General features: G+C 40.7%; 1 protein-coding gene across 5 annotated transcripts in view; it reads left to right on the top strand.

Moving 5' to 3' along the window:
- The window catches only part of schip1 (schwannomin interacting protein 1), a 239307-nt gene that overhangs the window by 217376 nt on the left and 1271 nt on the right, over positions 1 to 20660 (top strand). For 4 of the 5 annotated variants that reach the window (XM_055045565.1, XM_055045567.1, XM_055045566.1 and 1 more), the window contains 5 exons: positions 10544 to 10662; positions 11656 to 11773; positions 13333 to 13530; positions 18127 to 18250; positions 19106 to 19199. In XM_055045565.1, the coding sequence (XP_054901540.1) occupies positions 10544 to 10662; positions 11656 to 11773; positions 13333 to 13530; positions 18127 to 18250; positions 19106 to 19199 (653 nt within the window). Of the gene's footprint in view, positions 1 to 4810; positions 5171 to 10543; positions 10663 to 11655; positions 11774 to 13332; positions 13531 to 18126; positions 18251 to 19105; positions 19200 to 20660 lie in introns of those variants that run through there. The other variant, XM_055045568.1, reaches the window with a different exon arrangement.

Consider the following 20660-nt stretch of genomic DNA (forward strand, 5'->3'; position numbering starts at 1 on the left):
GTTGGTAGAGGCTATAGTTCTTGATGCAGTCATCCTGGATTCGACTTCCGATATCAGGCCATTTCCTGCTTCCCCTTCTTTCCCCTCCCTATTTCCTGTTTATTCATTGTTCAATATTGGCCTAGTAGAGTTTAGATCTGTCCTAAACAATCTGCCCACACCCGTAGACATTGTGTCAGAGCCCAATCTGACCCAACTAACTTTAATTATAAGCCCGAGCCCAAAGTAAAACCAACATATTATCTTAGTTGATTTTGCTGCTCTTATTTTTAGACCACCGTTTAGTTAAGCAGTGTGACTTCTCTCGTTTTTATTTTTGTCTAACATCTTCCAGCTCCGTTTTGTCACTTCTTGTAACCACAGAGTGAGTCAAGTGCAACTTCTCTTGGGACGCTTGATTGGTAGGATCCGGTCTCCACTGCTTCAGGCCCAGCTTCAACTCCGGTCAGGCTTGGGCCATAAATATGATCTCTTTGCCTTAAAAAAAAGTTCTCAAAAGAAAGGAAAAACTAAACTGGAAATGCATCATCAGAACACGAAAATAACAGACCTACTTCACTTAGTTAAGCATTTAAGTGGGGAAAAAAAAGTAGGTTGCTATAGCGTCAGACATCTCGGTTTATAATCTTGTTTTCTCACTCTCATGGAAAAAAAAATCCCCAAGCCTCACAGAGCTGTGTTACTGTCAACATCCGCAGCAGGGCCAGGGGTGTGAACGCTGATGGAGAGATTTATGTGTTTGGCCACAGTGTGTCCTCGCAGGCTGGTGCGGTCCTGTCGGCGCTCTGAGGGAACGCTGAATCATGCATGTTATTGGGTCTTTCTCTGCTGTTACGTGTTGTTTATGTTGACAAGCTCATACAGTGTGATGGATAGGGCTGAGAGAGTTTTCCAGTGCAAGTCTATGTGAATAGCAAACTAAGAGAAGCAGAAGACATGGTAGGTTCTGCTGGAAGATCACATTTGAGGAACAGAGCACGTTTTCAAGAGTTGTATGTGAAGTTTGCTATGCATCTTACCTTTGGATGTCTTTACATAGAATATTGCCCTAAAGATAGTCTTGACCCGTATTTCATTGTGAAATTAAGAATTTCAAATCTCACAATGCTGTATTTCATTTAGAGTTTTACTTTAAAAAAGCAAAGCAAGAATTATTCCCAATGCAGCAAAAATAAAACGTTAAAATTATTGTTATTATCATGTTGTCTGTAGCATTTATTTATGCTTGCTTGGATTTTAATGCATAGTAAATAAGAATAAATAGCTGTTAAATGTGAAGTTTTTAAGGTCTTGTTACACCAGATTTCTTCTTCCACTCTTCGTAGAGCAACACTTGGAGTCTATACGAGGTGATATTAGCTGGTTAGCTCAGGCAGCTAGCTTGGAATTGACAGAGTATTGCCCTTTGACCCCATGCCGGCCTCTGTTTTAGGGTCCAGATTAACGTTCAGCTGATGCTGCATTTTATTTACCTGGGGAGTCATAATTAGAAATGTGGATTTGACGTCAGACTCTCAAGTTGAAAAGTCAAAATGTCAACATGGCGACGCCTGTAGACATTGTCTGCAGCAAAGCAAAGAAATGTCTGACATAGTTCTGTTCATCTTTTCACTGGTATTAGAAATTCTCCTAAACTCAACAAATTTAAACAATTACTGCTCACATTTCTTTACACTCTTTATATTTCACTCTTCGGCCATATGTCCTGTTCACTTACTCGAGACTGGAAAGCATTGTGTCTTAAAACTCCATAGTTGCTTCTTATTTTAGTGCAGTGCGATAAAGGACTCTGCTTTACCATTCAGCATATCTTCTCTGTGCTAATATTACATAATTTGCAGGAGTCCCCTTCAAACACGGGCCTCTGTGTGAGTTACAGGCCTTCCCCATGGGCCACCCTGAGCTGCTTTCACAGCCCAATTTGTTTGAAACACGAAGCATCACCATGGAGAAATTCTCGCCACACTGCTTGGACAGCAGCCCCAGCTCTCATCCTTCTCCTGCTGAACGAAGAAGCATTCAAGAGTCTCTGCTTTTCCTTTCGTACATTTGAGTCAGGCACTCGGAAGCAGAATGCCGACAGCCAGCAGCTCGCGTGCAGAAACGGAGGGGCGGGTTTGGTGTGATTTGACCTATATCCTCATATTGGTACAGCTAACCTTCGGCTACGCTTTAGAAAACGAAAACCAAAATATCCTCATTCTGGAAGCCAAGCTCGTTCTCACAAATATAGCTGCAGACGAACACAAAGGCACACTAATAACCAGCCTTGGATCGGAGGCTTACAGGAGGTGCCAGGAACCGTCTCCCACAGTCGCCCTCTGTTCACTTGGAACAATAAGCCATTCTGTTTGTGAACTTACTTTGATTCTCCCTCTCTCTCAGCTGACCCAACAGTCAGGCCATCATGGAAACGTGGCCTTGACCTGCGGTCCTGTTGAGGCTCGTGTCCGGTCGGTATCAGCTTGAAGAGTCCCGTCACGCCCCGCTGACGCGTGTACGTGGAGAACTTCTTCCTGTCAAGCCTCCTTTGTATCAGTGGTGACTTCATCTTCACCATGAAGTCAGCCTCAGTAATGAAGCAGAAAATCGTGTGGGGAGGAATCTGCCCCACCCAGGCAGCTCCCGCTCGCAGAAAACACAGATTTCATGGGGTGGGTGTGTTTGTGTGTCGTCTGGATCGTCAGTTTTCTGGAGTAAATTCAGACAGCAGGCAGACTTTTAACCAGATTCCACCCGTTATCCCAGGAAGTCAATATTTAATTACATCAATTCAAAATTTCTTGTTTTTTGGGGTGGCAGACGGGGTTTTGACGTTTTCAGGCAAATGCTTCCCCTGGGTTTATGTGTTGAGTCCCCCCTTTCTCAAATATTAGTCATCCATTCCGTCTCGGAAAGAAAAATACTAAAGTGAGTCATGTTTGTCTATTTCAGCGGCAGCTTGTTTTGTTCTTTTCTCTGTCTTCTTATCCCTCCTTTTGCCCCACTTTTTTTCTTTTCTCTGGTTCGTTTCTTATCCAAAATCTCTCTGAGAGACCCATGAGGGACCTTACTTTTTTGTACAATTCACTATTAATGAAAGCGTAGCGGCTGGATGTGGAAAATGTGAATTAAGAAAAAGCATTGCTCTGATTAAACTCGGTTACTTTGTGCTTTTTGTTTGAGCCGACTGATTAGAATAGAGAAGCGCTGATGTGAGTTTCCTGTACTATTTCCAATCTCTTGATTTTCTTAAAGTCTGTCCTTCCGAAATGAATTCTAGCAAACTCTTAATATCACAAGACCCATAAATAAAAGCATTCAAAATATTACTTTTGAGTCCTTCAGCTGTAAGCAGTTATAAAGTAGCTATATTATAACCATCACTGTGTAATTCACAGAGTGATTCCAGGAAGTCAGGCTTTTACTGCTATTTAAAAACAAAGATGGAATAATTTAGAGCTGAAATGTTACCATCTTTTGCATCTGGATACTGCAGATGTTTGCCCTTGAGATTGTAATTGCCTACCTTAACTCTGCTGACATTTGCAAACCAGCATGATTCATAACAGACGCAGGTTGAAAGAGCCACTTTCTTTTTATCTGATGAACTTGGCTTCATATGAGTTTTCCTCTTTCTAACTAAGTAAAAAAAATTAATCTCCAGAACCTGGAGGAATTAAGGTTCTAAGACTGACAGGGTTTTTTTTCCATACCTGATTTTGTAGTTTGCCACATGTACATCAATAGTCAGAGCAGCTAAAGGTTTTCTGGTCTGCAGCTGGTGTGAGATCCTAATTTTGATGCATTCAATGGACAGGAAAGAATACAATTTTTCAGGATTTGAATTCCCTCTGACTGATCAGAAGTGATAAAGAGAAAATTGGTCAACTCTTTTACCTCTAGATGGATCTCCACTCCGTACAGAACACTCTGTCAGGATTGATTAAGTTGATTGGTTCAAAAAAAGGTTCCTAAGCTGCTGTTTAAAAATTTATTTTACAGTCTCACATAATAAAAGTAATTAAATTGCAGAACAGAGCTAATTCTCAGCCTAATTAGGACACATTAAACATTTACATACCCTGTTTATCTGCATCTAAGTCACTCCTCTTACTTTTACTTCCACTTGATTATAGTTTTCCGTTTTCTGGGAATGCCTCCCTCTTTTTTTTTTTTTTTTTTTTGTCAGTGTAACCTGTTGACATAGTGTGATTTCTGAATCATATGTTGGCCATATGTTACCATCTTCTGTCTGGGCGGCTGCTGCGAATACGTGAGTCACAGGTCGCTCACACTTTTTGCAAAGAAGAGGTCAGCAAACACCATGGCGAGCTCGGACTGAGAATACATCTCTGATACAGAGCACAAGCAATCCCCCTGTGTGTGAGGGAAAAAGAGAAAGAGTTTGCGTGTGTTTGCCAGACTAATGGTCCATTGTGCTCAGTCAGGGTTTATTTAGCTGGCCGGAGCTGTTGGGCTATTGGCTTTGGAGTCCAGACGAGGCTCTATTTTTACCTTGGCAGGAAGGGAGCACACTATCCGCTCTGTTGCATGCTCACACAGTTTCGCATTCACTTTGCCTCAAATATGGAGGCTTACGTGCTCTTACGGATACAAGTCATAGGAGTGCGGGTTGGCTCAGATAGCAGGAGGTTCATGTCTCAGAAAGGTTTACAGGAGACACTGGCATGCACTTATAAACACCCGGTTGCTATCTAGAGCCCATCGCTGAAGTGTCTCTTTTTCCAGCTGCTCTGCCCACGTCAGAGAGAGAGAGAGAAAAAAAAAACAAGCGTGTTTCTCCTCCTCTCTGTCTATCTCTGGACTCTGAGAGGCCAGACACCGAGCGGAGGGTGGAAGGAAGGGAGGGTCCAGCGGGGCCTTACCCTCGCCTTCCCAAGAAAAGGTTGAGCGGAGCAGTCAGAGAGTGGAGAGAAAAGAGGAACAACATGTCAGAGGAGAAAGCATCAGGAAGAGGAAAAAAGTTTCTGCCTTCAGCTTTGAATCTTGTGGGATTCCAGTAGCACAATCTGGAGCCAGTGTGAAGAAATCCGGCGCGTGTTTGGGGAGGGAAGCGCAGGAGAAGGATGGGAGGGATGAGGTGAGGAAGGTGCTGGATAAAATGGACGGTGGAGATGATGTCATCAGTCAGGCGTCCGTCATTTACCTCAGTGACGACTACAAGGAGGTAAAGGAACAGATCTATGAATCTCATTAATAACTGAGAATTTATTAGAATTTATTTATCAACAGGAATGAATCATTTTCAAACAACATTCTTGACATTTCTAGAAGCTACTCCTAGAAACTTAGTTTTTATTTGATTTAGGAGAATTTGGTTTAGTCTCAGTGTAACTTTGGAGACACATTTCCATCACAGTACAATATTTTATTCCACAGTAAAACACAAACATCATCACTGGATGTTTCTAGAATCTCCTATAAAGAAACAGACATTCTCCCGAATCTCCTGCTTCAGTAATGTTTGTGAATTTCACTTATTTTATTCCTTTAAATACTAATGATAAAGAAGTATGGCAGTATGGTTTGGACGTAGCCAGAGCATTACTTTGCTTATTGGTGTGCTAATTGGCTACATGCTAATTAGCTTCCACTCACTGAACGTTGCTGTAGCAGCTGAACAGAAAATCAGGAGTTCAGGTCTCTGGGGATATTGATCTGTCAAAAAAATGTCCCAAATCAGGACCACAGTTTAATCAAATAATTTGATCCAATTGGACAATCTCAGCGACAGCCTCTATCGATTGCAAACCGTCAAAAATGTTATGCTTCCAGCTGAGAGAAAGTTGATCATTTCTATTGAGTCCCTCTGCATTTTGCCAGTTTTAGATTCTCATAGTGAGATAATCTTGAGGAAAAAGATTATCTCACTTTTCATTGAATTGACAGGAAGTTTGAAAAAACAAAAATGAGTAAAATGAGCTAATTTGTTTGATTTCATCGAGTCCTAAAAGGACTTGGAACCACAGGAAAAGCATTGTTGTTGTTTTTTAACCACGTGTTTTTAAACCTTGGTGGGATATTTGTGTGATCTAGAGGTCATAGTTTGTTTTTGTAATTAATAGGCTTCAAAACTCTGACAGTGGTTATGGCTTTCAGTTTTTTATGCTAAGCTTAACTACCACGGTCAGCTTCAAACTGAATGTTTTTATGGTTCGTTGTGTCTTGTGTTTTGCAAAAATGAGATTATCCACTCTGATTGCAAGCTGAAAAGGTTTGTGGTTGAAAGCAAAATGGGAAGCATCTTCGAGATCACTTCGTTTTGAATGTTGACGTTATTGACGTCAGTATCGCCACCTACTGGCGCAGCATCGGACCTTTTTGATTGGAACCTTATAGTTTAGCACAATAATTTGATGGCGTGTCGGATCAGAAGCATGGTGACCTCTAACAGCTGCAGACTGGAGTTGGACTCGCCTGCAATTGGTGACAGTCACAGAATATTTGACAAAATTATGAAAAAATTTCACCAGTAGTGCAGCCAAGACTAAAATATGGGGATTTATGAGTTTGTGTATTTGGTCCAGCAGTAGCACACAACCTTGTGGGTAACCAGGCTTTTATTCCTTAATCTCCCCTTTTCTTTGGAGAAGAAAAACCAACATTCCTTTGCCCAGTCTTTCCCCTGAACTGTCTCATGGATAGAAACCCCACATGTGACTCACAGACCCATTGTCATGTCTAGACCCGGTTCATGCTCCTTTTCTGCTAACATCCCGACCCCCAGCTCCCCTCCGCCACCATTCAGAGAGTTGTTCTTTTCCGAGCTGAGTGACAGGAGCAGTCTTGCACTGACCTGCAGCTGAACTGGAAGAGGGGGGCCAAAGGTTGGGTCCCTTATCTGGGATGGAATGCTGTGCAGCCTAGAAAGACAGGTTTCAGATAACAAGAGGAGGGAGACACACACACACACACACACACACACACACACAGAGAGAGAGAGATAGGCTGAGCAGAAGTGCTGACATCTCCACTTTGTGTGTATTGTTTTATGAATACTGTTCGGTAATTACCCTTTAAAAGAATACTGTAAGGGACAAAACTAGTTGAATTATTTATTACGTTTTCTACAATTTGTTGTTTTGAAATGTTTGTGTGGCACCTTGAGTTGCGTTCAAGGCTGTGTGAGGAACTGAACCACACCTGCTGCAGGCTCCTTTTTTTTTTAAGCATCTCACAGGAAGTGAGATTTCTTTTTCTCTTTTAATGCTATAGGCTTGGATGATAATGTGTATTTTTCTACACTCCTGTTTGGTTTCATATTTGCCTTTTAAATGGTTGACAAGTTTTCACTGAAACCAGCACAGGTTTTTGTACAACATTTTGGAAAACTAATACATTATAGGAAAGGTCTTGTGAGCTCCATATACACTCTGTCAAATCACAGCACATTGCGCTTCTTTGTGTACTTTAAAAGCCATTTGTGAGCTTAAGTAAGGTGGTATTTGTGCTGTGTGTGTGTGATTGTGTGTTAACAGTGGGCTCTTGTCCTAGGAGTCCACTGTTAGAGTTAGATCTCAGCTGCTGAAAAGCCCCCATTGTGCAGGAAACAGGAAGAGTATGAAAAATATAAAAAGAGGTCAAATGAAGAATTTGGAAATTGTAAGAAAAAAAATGCAAGAGTGAGAAATTTTTATAAATCCAGGTGCAATTAGACTGAGATAATAACCTGATGATCAAGGACTGCAAATCTAGTAGTTTTTGTGCACTGACAGCGGCTGCTCTTCTTTTTTTGGGGGTACAGATGTTTGAATTCATCCCACATTTTCAATACAGATTTTGAGAGAAGATTCGACGGCCTTAAAACGAGCACCATGTCGTCCAGCGCCAAGCCTGAATCAACCGCCGGGCCTGTGGCTGGATGTTTGAGGGGAGGGGACTGTCTTTGTCAGTGAGGCTTTTTCAGCAGAGGAAATCGCTTCGTGAACTTGAGGGAAAACACAAATTAGCCCACTTTTGTTCCTCGCAATCTAGTTTGGATGTCTGTGGTGCCAGAGGCCGGGAAGCCGATGGGAGGCTCATTCTTTCTCGCATTTTCGTCTCCCACATGCGTCTTGAAAATGTAAATATAATGGATCACAGGAATTTTCCAAGCAACTGAAAACACCCTTTGGAGTCAATTAAGCTCAAACTGGATAATGAGCATTTTTTGTATTTATTTATTTTAAATGAAAAGTGTTCACTTTGTTCACATTTAAACCCAAAACCTGGAGAAGATTATTGAAAATGTATTTGCTGCCATTTTTGTTTCTGGAGGGGAAGGGAACTGGATTGTGATAGTGAAGGATTGTGGGTATTCAACTGAAGCAGTGAAGCAACGTCAGCAGGACGGTCATTGTATAATGTTGAAACGGTAGGAGTTTAAACATACAACACGGGTAAATATTGGTTATTGGCAAGAACAGCAACATTAATATCTGTTTTTTGTATCGGTTCAAATTTTCCTATTTATACAGAATCCCTACTTTAAACAACTTTGTTTTTCATTTCATGCCAAACCTCTTAGCATAAAGGGTTGTTTGTAAGGTTTAAATCAAGCCAGGATTCATTTTAGTCTTTTCTCTACCATCATTTGTGAACGTAACGGAAAGCCAAGAAAGACTGAGCGAATGTTTCTCTTCCAGATTTCAGCACAGACACTGTTAGCTTTCCACTTGTCGGTCTGAGTTATTCTTGTGTAGGGAAAAGTGTTTGACCTCTGCTTTACCATGCAGGCCTTTTTGTTGGGCCTCTGAGGAGAAACCACTGGTAACCTTCAAGGATGTTCATCTTCATTAGCCGGGCAATCTTTTATACGGAGACACAGAGGAGCAGCAGCAGTCAGGTCCACTCTTCGATCCAGCGGTGTGTGTGTGTGTGTGTTTTCGACTCTCTTGTGGAGTGGGATTATGGTAATTTTGTCCTTGGAGATAGAACCGTCTGACAACGCCTGTGTTCATTTGTCAGGAGAGGTAAACAATGAGGACGCAGGGAAGGAGCTGAGGGATGGAGTGGGAGAAAGAAAAAAGGTGTGATAAACAACTTGATGAGCAATGAGCAGGATGATGGTTTGATGCGGCCGCAGGCTGGCGGAGTGAGGTGGGACACAGCGGGGAAACTGGGCGAGATGATGAGTCAGTTGCTGAGACAAGAGATGTGACTGAATCATAAATAACTGGAAGGTGAGGAAAAGATATAAGGAACACCTCGTAATCTTTGTCACTATGGTGATAGCATATCGGACAAACACAAGTCCTGGGTGAGGCGTGGGTTGGTCTGAGATTCTCAGACAGACATGGCGCTCATAGCTTTTAAAAACGCCTTACATTCTTAAGAGTGAACGGTGGCTCTCCTTAAGTTTTCACATAACTATACACCTGCTGCTTTTTTTTTTTATAAAGAAGGGCTGAAAGATAGGAGCTGTCCTTCTGCTATCCAACTGGCAGTGTGCTCAGCAACAGGTGGGGTAGGGTCAGCACTGTGTTACCAAGTGCTTCACACAAAACTTCTGTCACTTCCTGTTAAGTCGCATTAGAAAGACTTCAGACCAATCAGTATTAGTGGTTTTCCGTTTTGGAGAAGCTTCTTTAAACATCGTCGTATGCATTCAGCGTGGGCTTCGCATTTGTTTCGTGCAGAGTTTGCTGAATGATCTGCACCGCTCACACACACACACGTCCACACGCACACACACTTCAGCAGACACATCTTGACAGCAGATTCAAGGCAGGGCAGCAGCAAATAATGATCCAAGCAGGCGGGACAGACGGCCGGTTGTGCAGTGCAGCGCCATCCTGGCTTTAGATCAACAAAATTCACATTGACTTTCAATGCCAACATTTTAGGATGAATAATGTGCTCCTTAATAAGTAGAAGCAGAAAAAAAAATGACAAACCTACAGAGAAAACCAATCTGATTGTTTACTAAGTCCATGTTACTCTCACTCCTTTGCTGCAGTTGCTCACCACCTTTTTCTGTCACATCAGGTGGATATTTATTTCAGGTTTGTTTGTTTGTTTGACCTAAATGCCTGCATGCTTACTCTTGCTCTTCTTGCATCTGTTTAAGACGAAAGAACTATGATGGCGTCACCTTCCCATGGACTTCCCGGCCATGGGAAGATCAATGATGGGGACACAAGATTGTTTTTGACAAGACGGCAGAAGTTCTGGGAATTTTGCAGGTTTAATGAAGACATGAAATGCTTTTGCTCTGTCATCTGTGGATCTGATCGTGGGAAGCTCTTTTTTTCTACTGCAGTTTAGTAAATCAACAGCCCCACCTGGTGGTCAACTGAGGAATAAAATGCACGTTTGCCTCTTTTCTTCAGCTGACTCCACACTTTGTATCTCTTTGACGTTGGACCCTTTACTGCGAATTAAGACAAGGCTGCATTGATTAAGTGATTTGTTCTGGAAGAAAGTACCTGCAGCTGGGATAGATTTTGAAGTACTGAGGATGATTCCTAAACTCTGTCTCTTTGTCAAGTTTCTGCTCTTAAAGCTAAATTACCTGTTATCCGATAAATGACCTTAAATTTTGCATTTTGTCCTCCTGCAGGCCCAGAAGAATGAGAGGGAATCAATCAGGCAGAAGCTGGCCCTGGGTAGTTTCTTCGACGATGGCCCGGGCATCTACACGAGCTGCAGCAAGAGCGGCAAACCCAGTCTGTCCTCACGGTGAGACCTTTGAGGTTTTACTCTGCTCAGCAGCCATGTGATTAATTATTGGAAAACACTATGTTTGTTTTTTTTTTTTTTTAAGAAATTACTGGCTTTTGGTGTGGCAGTCGTGACTTTCAGGAACAGAATCAATCCGGAAAGGTTGACTCTATAAGTTCAGATTTGTTGTCATAGATCAGTAAGCCTACATAAAGCAGAGCGTGTCAGCGTGAGTAACTCCGATCAGCCTTTGTGGTTCTCACTTCCTTGAACACACCTACATGCACACGCACACACACACACACACACAGCACTGCCACCTCTGACACTGAGCCTTACTGGAACCCAGTCTCCAGTAAACACTCCTGTGTTCGGCGTTTTCTTGCTCTTTGAATCATGTGGATTTTTCACAGCTGCTTGTTAGCCTTGACGAATAACAGGAAACTCATGACCGTACTGTAAATGACACATTAGTCTGGCCTTTGAAGAAATAGCAAAAATATTTGAGCCCAGAAAAGTCTGGGTAATTGAAACAACAGCCAGCCGCTCGGGTCCTGTGTTAAGCGGACCTGTATGGATCTTTGCCGTGTAATCAATCGTCCCCGGCTTGTAATTACTGCAATGAATAAGCAGATTATTGATCAGCAGTGGGGCGGATCTGCGCCCTAATGATATCCTGCCCTTCCGCGACACAAACGCCACCCGTCCCTCCCCACCAACACCGCCTCACCTCTGGATCTGAGCGGATTGTATCGGACCCACCGGGGGCCTCCTGAATCGATCTGCATTGGAGACAACAAGAGGGATGATTAAAAACACAAGCCCTGTTTAATTGTGACCAGTCGGCACTATTGGTCCAGTAAAAGGAGCAGCTTCTGTTTTTGTTTTTCTCTCTCTCTCTCATGTCCTCAGCACTCTGAGTGCTGTTATTGTTATTGGGGAAAAGAACTAAACTGAACTCATCAAACGCTGCTTGTATTTCATGGGTCGTTCTCTTGCGTTTCCCTCCAGGCTGCAGAGCGGCATGAACCTGCAGATCTGTTTTGTCAATGACAGCGGCAGCGACAAGGACAGCGATGCGGATGACAGCAAGACGGAGACCAGCCTGGACACACCCCTGTCCCCCATGGTACGATCGACGGCACCGCGCAAAAACCCGTTTACGCATTTCGCATGTTGTAATATTATCACCCTAAACATTGGTGCTTTTAAAGGATCTTTTGATAGCTTGAATGAAAAGTGTTGCATAATTGTGAAGTGAAAGAAAAATTAGATATGGCTTTCAGTGGTGGGTGCGCCTCTCTAAGAAGTTAGTTATCATAAACACCAACATGGTATTTAGCTACCCATCATGTCTCAGTGACCCAACATGGGCAACAACATAGTCACTTGTCCAATTTGTCATTTCACACCCACCTGTAAGGTCTGCACTTTTTGATTTTGCCCAATCAACCACAGTGGGGTTTGGGTCAGACAGAAGGAACGACATCGGTAGATTTAAAACTGTTTACTCTGTCATTCCACAGCGATGCATTCTGGGTACAGAATAAATGTTTGCTGCAAAGCTTCACGAGCGGGGAACGTGGGGAGTGTCTGTTTTGGGATTGTTGTTATAAAAGAACATTCTGGAAGGACATGACAAAATTTATCATCAAAAAATGCTTAAAAATTATATTCACTAATGAAAAAGCAATTTGTAGTGGAAAATGTGATCTTAGTAACACTTTACGTTGCCAACTTTTGCATAATTTAGGTAAAACGTCAAATTCACACCTTCAAACATCTGCAACAAAAACTTAATTTCCAGATTTTGACGTCGGTCATCCATAAGACTCCATTCTAGTATCCTTCAAATCAAGTTTAAATCCTCAAACTATTCAAATTATATCTGCCTTTCAAATACTTTTAATTTTGACATTATAATTTACATGCTCTTTAATTCATATATATGTTGAATCCCTGTTAATATCTTGTTCATCTGTCCATGTCTCATTTTGTTCCTTCATGTCTTGTGTTTGAAATAGTTATTGGGGGGGAAAACAGCAAGCACCCACTTTGAAATAAGAGCGTCAATATAAACCAAAACTTCAACACAAACTTTATTTGGTGCTTTGGAATTTACCTGGAAAAATTAATTCAGGGGAAGCTGAATGCGCTGAGCTTTTTTTCAAAGTTAGCAAATGCTACTGCTATTAGTGCAAGGGTGGATTAGTGGAAATGTGCTCACCGCTGATGGCTGTGAAAAGTTGAAGGTGCAACTTTCACAACTATTGTTATTTTTCAGAGCTCTCGTTAGCTATTTTTCAGAGTCCAAAAATAGGAAGACAAAGTGAGAATGAAAGCTGTGAAATAGGTAAGATATTTCCTATGAATCAGAGCTATAACGGGCACTCTGCTTGCTTCTTTGTTGCTCGTTAGCCACATCAATTTTAAAAAAGGGAATTGCTTGAAAGGACTGTAAAACATGGGTTTCACTTCACCTTTTGTCCGCTTCATGGAACTGATGAAGGTTGAGAAATTATTTTTATATCCCAGTTCATAATTTCACACAGTCAAATGACAGCTTTTCTCTTTATAATCTCACTCTCTCTGTCTCTCTCTCATGTTTTCCCACACGCTCTTTCATTTCCCATTCACCTTCTCTTTCACTTTTGCTTTCCCTCCCCTCCTGCATGTTTTCCTCCGCAGTCCAAGCAGAGCTCCTCCTACTCGGACAGGGACACCACGGAGGACGACTCGGAGTCCCTGGAGGACATGGACTTTTTGAGTCGGCAGAAGAAGCTGCAGGCGGAGGCCAAGCTGGCCCTGGCGATGGCCAAGCCCATGGCCAAGATGCAGGTGGAGGTGGAGAAACAGAACCGCAAAAAGTCGCCAGTGGCCGACCTGGTCAGTAACACAAAACGCAGAAGGTTTCACAGAGACGGGAAAGATGGATCTTTGATCCTGGCCTCTTAAAAATGATACAAAAACATGTGATTTGTGTAAAACTATTAATCAAAATCAGATCACATGTATGGAATAAGTGGTGTCATTGCAATATTTGTTTGATATAGCCTAACCTGCTGCTTTAAATAGAGCAAAAGACATTATAAATACAGCAAAGCACACTAATCTTTCTGCATAATGGAAAAAATGCATCATATCAGATTCATCGTCTTGCTAATTTTCATTGGCAGCCCCAGAAATATGGAAAATTACAAATAGAAATAAAAAAACAGCAACAGTAAAATTAAATTAATGCTCATCTAATCTAATTATATTTTAATCTATATATACATACAACTTCACAATCATCTGCAAATGAAGGTGTCTTATTGAAAAGGTCAAAGTTTAGTTAAAGTGTAACAGAAATCCAGCATAAAATGAGAGCAAAGAGGAGGCAAAAATATAACTCACATTTTGAAGTAACGCATTAGAAAAGATTGATTAAAAACAGCAAAGTTTGAAATAACTTCCTCAATTTCACAAATACATTTTTACATTTGAGGTGGTTATTGTTTCTGTTCCATAAAAGAGTTATGGGAAGATGAAAACACATTTGCCAAATAAGTCCTAACTTAACAAATGTTTTCCTCACTCCGATGTCACAACTTGTGACATCACCAATACTAGTTGTTCAGGTAAAACTTGGCCAGCAGCACATTTCTGAAAACTTCTCCCCGCTTTCCTGAAACGTGTGATCCATGCTAGTTTGCAACCTCTACACTTTGTTTATCACGGCCGTGCATCACCTCAATATCTGACAAAAAGACGCTTTTCGTAGCTTGGTTGATTCAGACCAGAAGCTGGAAACATCTAATTTGCATTTTCCTTTTGTCTTTTTTGCAGCATTTTAAAAGTTGACTCAAAATTCACATGACAATTGGTGAACTATAGCTAGTGTGTCAGAAAGCACTCAGTCAGAATGTCAGCTGACTTACAGAGTTCAAAGCATATATTTTGCACCATAAGGACAAGACAAAATCAATAATAAGACACACTGGACGGACAGCTGTGAGAGCTGACTTCTGTTTATCTAAAATATCAGGCCACCTTCAAAGTGGTTCAGATGGTCAATGGTCTCCACTTGTACAGGACTTTATCAAGTCAGAGGACTCCAAAGCTCTTCATCAGACATTCATACACATATTCACATATTCACACTGACGGATGCAAGTTGGCTTTCTTGTGTATGACCACCACCAGCAGGCAAGGTTGGTTTGGCCAGGAAACGCAACCCTGGCCAAGCGGGGGATCAAACTGGCAACCCTCTGCCACCCTCAACAGAAAGGAGGCCAGTATTACACACAAAGCTCATAAGAATAATTTAAAGACATAACATAACCCCTGACTTCAGTCATAAGACTTTAGAAACCAAAGTTCAACACAGTCATACTTTAGCCCATAAGATAAAATTTCCCTTTTAACAGGTGCTAAATCTGAATGAGAGAGTTTAAGATGAAGGTCTAAACTTAACATTAGTTAATGTTTCATAACTAATAAAACATTAGTTTATTTTATGTTTTTTATTAGAGGGCATACTTTTGGGATAAAGTCACAACTTATCTTGTTTTTTTTAAAGCATATGTTTTCTTCTACCTGATTGTAGAAATTTCACAATTCCAAGCTGATTAGATCACCTGGACTTATTTAATCAGATGCAGTCTTTGACCTGACGTATGTTTGTGTGAGATTTTTCAATGTTTTGCAGCTCCTCAAAACGGCACTGAGTCTCTTTACACCACTTCTACATCAATCTTCAGACGCCACATTTTATCGACACGTTCCATCTCACACTTTAACCCAGTAAAACATCATCCGGTCAAAGTCGCCGCGCAGTTCTTTTATTCCCTCTTTGTTCCACCCCGTTTAGAGAAGGGAAGGTGACTGCGACCCCTCTCATCTTTATTTCCTGCATTTTGATCTGCCTTCTCCTCTGGAGCGCATTCACACACACACACACATGTACAGTGTCACGCAATATTTCTCAGAGCCGATTTACTTATTCAGAGGAGAGCAGGGTCCATCTATAATTCATACGCCGGAAAGCATTGGTTTGGCCGTTCGGGGATGTAGTTGTGCTCCGCAGTCAGAGGACATTACTGTCACATCCGAACGAATCACGCGGTGAATGTTGAGGCGTTTTTAAGCTGCAGCGGCCTGCTCTTTCTTTCTTTTTTTTTTTTTTTTTTTTACAGCAGTAGGGGTTGATAGGTATTTTCTTAACCTACATACAAAAGAACTACAGACAATGTTCATTCGTTTTCAACCAAGCTTGTGCAAAAAGGAGAAGACGCAGCACGCCGCTCCTACAAGCTGCTCACCGTGCGTTCTGAAAACCTTCAGTAAGAGCTTGTCTTGTATTAGCAGGGAAGGGGGGAAAAAAAAGAAGGAAGGAAGTTTTGTCCTTGCACAGTTTTCTTTCTCACGAGGGCGAGGGAACGTTCTGCTGTTAGAGATAAACGTGCTACAGAGACATTCTGCAAATATGTGGGAAGTTTCAACACAGCATCGGTTCACACGCGCAATAGGAAGTTAAAACCTTTAAATGAAAAAAACAAACTAGTAGCGTAAAACTACTCATGTAAGAGTGATAACAACACATAATGATTCTAACAGAGGTCTTTTAAATCGATGCTTTCATGTGGCAGGTTGATCTGAGAAAAAGCACTTAAAAAAAGACCGAGTTAAATTAAAATTCCTGCTGGAAAATTTGTGGATGTTCACATTACCCAAACAACAACGTTTAGGAATCACCCTCTCCTCTCGTCTACCACCTTAATTTTCCCAGTTTAATTACAACCAGCCTGGATTTTCCTGTCTTCTTCTCAGTGACAAATAATGAGAGCGTCAACTATAGCTTACGTGCTGAGACTTGGGTTTTCCTAAACATACATACAAAAAACTAAAATATATCACTGATAGAAAACAAGAGAATATAACCAAAAGGGGAAGAAAAAAAAGGTATCAGAACCCTTATTAGAACTTCTTCTATAACCTCAGCTTCATTCAGAAATTAGCAAACTTTCTCAGTATAACCCCTGTGGTATCGAGCTCTGAAAGGGTTACTTTCAATCAGCGGTATGATTAGCCCAACCACAGAAACTAACACCAACACTCAGCAGCTGAGTCAACGCTAACGCCGCCATGTTTCATGTATCCCACTCACTCCGGACGTCACGCAGCTTCCCGAAACTGAAACTGTTACGTCGTGCCTCGTGTAAAACTGACTCCAGCTATATTTGTGAAAGTGAAAGAGTTTAGGGAAGCACTTGTGCACAAAGGAAGATGCATGGAGCGTTTTCCCTCCTGCGCTGCAGGTGAACAGAGTTTAATAGAAAGAGAAACGGTTTCCATGGGTCGGGCGAGAGCAGCAGGATTCACAAAGGAACCGTTTTTTTCCCCCCCAGAGTTTTCCTGAGAGCTTGGTAAATTTTACTGCTTTCACTCTGCAGATGACTGCAAATACGAAACAAACCGCTGGACATGCAGAAAAAAAACACATTCAGAAGCCCTTTAGTTTTGTAGGAATTGATTTTTGATATTAAAAAAGATTAAAAGATGACAACTTAAAAAGATTTTTAAAAATCCTTTCAGTAAATGCTCTGCTTGTTTTGTTTGCTTATCCCATTTTTAATTTGCTATATTTTCATTTTGAACCCTGTTTGCATTAGTACTGTCTAAGGAAATTCCTAGATTTAGAAGGCTGTACAAGAAAATCTAGAAATTAATTGAAAAGGCGTCATAGACAGACAATCTTTTCAGTTTTTACTTGAAAGCAGCAGTGTGTAACTTTTATGACAAATTAGTTTTTTATGTATATATGTGTTAAAACAGTTACTACGTTTGCTGTAGAAAAATATAAACCAGATACTCTCTGGAAACATGGAGCTAATCTCCCGGTGGTCCTGCTGCAATATTCACAAATATGGAGGAGAATCTTAGCGCTGTCAATCACCTTTGTATATGTGCGTCTCTCACTTCCTCTCTGCTACACAGACTTCCATGAATGCAATCTCTGCTGTGGCTCGTTAGCACAGTCACTGGCCATGCTAAGCATAATAGCCACTGATGATGGTGGATAAACAATTTCCCTGTAAGAGTAAGTAGTTTCTCCACCGTTAGTCCATTGAGCAGCGCATGCATGAGTTGATTGACAGCATTAAGACCTTCTTCCTGACTGATAGGTTGTTTTTCACCAGGAGCATTCAATTTTTGCACACCACAATAGCAGCACCAGGAGGAAGTGGAGGACACTGTACTGTCATCACATGGCGACACTTTTAAAAATTACATAAAAACATTTTTTTTATAAAAGTTACACACTGCAGCTTTAACAATATTTATGTTACAAGACTCCTTTTAACTTATTCTGCTTTATTTATTTTGTCTTTCATTTCATTATTAACTTTATATTTGCAATAATTAAGCTGGTTTCAACAAAAAATTGTTTCGAGAGAAAACAAAAAGCCTAATGAATGATTCTGTTTTCCCTTCCATCAGCTTCCACACATGCCTCATATCAGCGAGTGTCTAATGAAAAGAAGCCTGAAACCCACCGACTTGAGAGACATGACGCTGGGGCAGCTTCAGGTTATAGTCAACGACCTGCATTCCCAGATTGAAAGTAAGTGAACACACCGAGTCGCTGACCTCTGCTTTCACTGGCAGAAATGAGCAAGAAGACAAATGGGGGAAACACCAGCATGAACACACTGACCCCTTGCCCCTCCACGGTAGATGTGAAAGTACTCGACTATATATTAGTCACTTTGCAGCTGTACAGTACCAGTCAGCAGCTTCCCCTGAGCGCTTACTGTTACCGCTCTGTATACCTCATTGATCCTGGTATCCATAGATGAATAATCGAGCATTTTTACATCTAAACCTTTCAAAAATCCCCATGAGTCCCAAATCACAAAAAAAGTTCTCGTCTACAAAAGCAGCTTTCCCCTTTTTAGAACTCTTCAGCATTTTGTTGTTTTATTTTCTGGGGAAAGCAGCTAAGACATGTGATATGAAGAGGAGCGCATGCCATTGACGTGTCAGCTTTTGACAAACCGTTTTTGTTTTTAAAAACATTATTTAAAGTAAGGTAAATATCCCAAGGTTCCTGCAGACCCTTAAAAATAATTTAAAAAATACCATAAAAATAAATTTTAGGTCTAAAAGTGTTACTATGTACATTCATATGAAACATTATTTCTGGTCTATTCACTGGATTATTTTTTTTTCAGTGCTTTGAAAAATTAGCTGACATCATATTTTTAGTGTATGACTAATTATTCTTTCTTAGAAATGTGAATGTTGTGCTGTTGCAAAACTAGAAGGAACGCCATCAAACACAGAGGCAAACAGTCGTATCGTCAAAGGAAAAGTATATTTGGAAACTGGGTCTATTCTACTCGTCTGTCTGACTTAATTCACCCTCGACAAATTCGTCTTTACACTAATGTGTGTGTCTCCATGCATATCACTGCAGGTCTGAATGAGGAGCTTGTACAGTTGCTACTGATTCGGGATGAGCTTCATATGGAGCAAGACGCCATGCTGGTTGACATTGAGGACCTCACCAGGTGACAACACATTAAATGAGACTTTTGACTGATAAATAAACTGTAAAAATCCACTTTTTTTCTATAAGTTTTTTTGTCATTCACATACAGGACTGATCAGGTCTGGCCTTTTAAATAAAGGAGCCACTTAAGTAGATGTCCAGTTATCAGTTTGAAACCTGAAACTCAGCCATACCTGAATTATGCAGCAGGGTAGAAATCAAAAGCACATCAATAGAATCGCATTTGAATGGCTTTCAAAAATACAAAACAAATTGAAGTTTTTACGTGGCCTATTCAAAGTCAGAAAGTTGAGATGCTGTGGTATGACCTTCAGCAGGTCAAAAACCCTCCTGGGGGGTAATTAAAACAAATGACTCATTGCCAGTCAGTGCAATAATTTTCTTGATAGATTCGTCGTCATTGGTTAAAAAGAAGAAGAAAAAAGACTGTTATATAATAATTATCAACTGATTGCAACATTTCTCACTTGATAACTTTGTTAACGCTGACTTGTTAAGTCTGTGGAGTTCCCCTGACTGTACACGATCATCTTTACTGCTGTCACCAGTGGAGCAGGATTCAATTTCATCAAAGCAAAAATCCACTTCCCCCGTTCTGTGTTAATTTTATGACTAAGATGTTTCCCAGCTAAGACACATTAAACGTCCACATCTGTTGGTGGCGGTCGTGATTGGTCCAGTTCGGTTTGTTTTCAGATTAAAAACCCTTTTGCGTCTCATCTCGGTTGGTATCCTGTCTTGTAAAACACGAACCAATAAAGATAAAAAATGAAAACTTTTTCCAATCTTTCCACATTTGTTTATTTTTCATTTTTGTGTCATCAAACAATATCTCAGCCGAGAACGTTGACCATCTTAATGCTTTGGCCAACTTTTTGTTACTTTCATTTTCATAAAAGTCTCACATTATCCTAAGAAACTGATTACTTTAGTTACTTTTAAACATGAAATTGAATTGAAACAAAATGTTTTTCAACATCCAATCCAAGGTCGTTTCCTTCCTGTCGGATCACGCTGGATTCAGGCAACATGTCACCTTCAGGATATTCATTTCCTCAGCACTTTTATCAGTGATGTTGAACTCTAATCCATCTTTTAGTTCAGTTTTAGTTCATCTAAGTTGTACTAAATTTCAACAAATGTTAATTGAAGGCACTGTGCATGTGGACAAATCATCTCCAGATAAATCCATCCCTTCATGGTTTTTTCTGGTTTTTTCTAATTTTCTAATTTTGGTTTGATATTATTTTTATTATCTTTTCCATTTATTTTGGTCCTTATCCATATTTGGAGCAGTCGACTGATATTATTGTTAAAGACCGTTGATAAAAACCAGTAAAACCCTGAAATTTCCCTGCAGAATGTTCATTTTAAAGCACCACAAGTTTGAATTAGTTTTTAAAAAATACATTTTTATCATAAAAGTCTTTAGAGTAGCCTCCTCTAGCTTTAACAGTAG

The sequence above is a fragment of the Poeciliopsis prolifica genome, unplaced genomic scaffold (genome assembly GCF_027474105.1).
Source record: "Poeciliopsis prolifica strain line A6 unplaced genomic scaffold, Auburn_PproV2 SCAFFOLD022, whole genome shotgun sequence".
Classification (NCBI taxonomy): domain Eukaryota; kingdom Metazoa; phylum Chordata; class Actinopteri; order Cyprinodontiformes; family Poeciliidae; genus Poeciliopsis; species Poeciliopsis prolifica.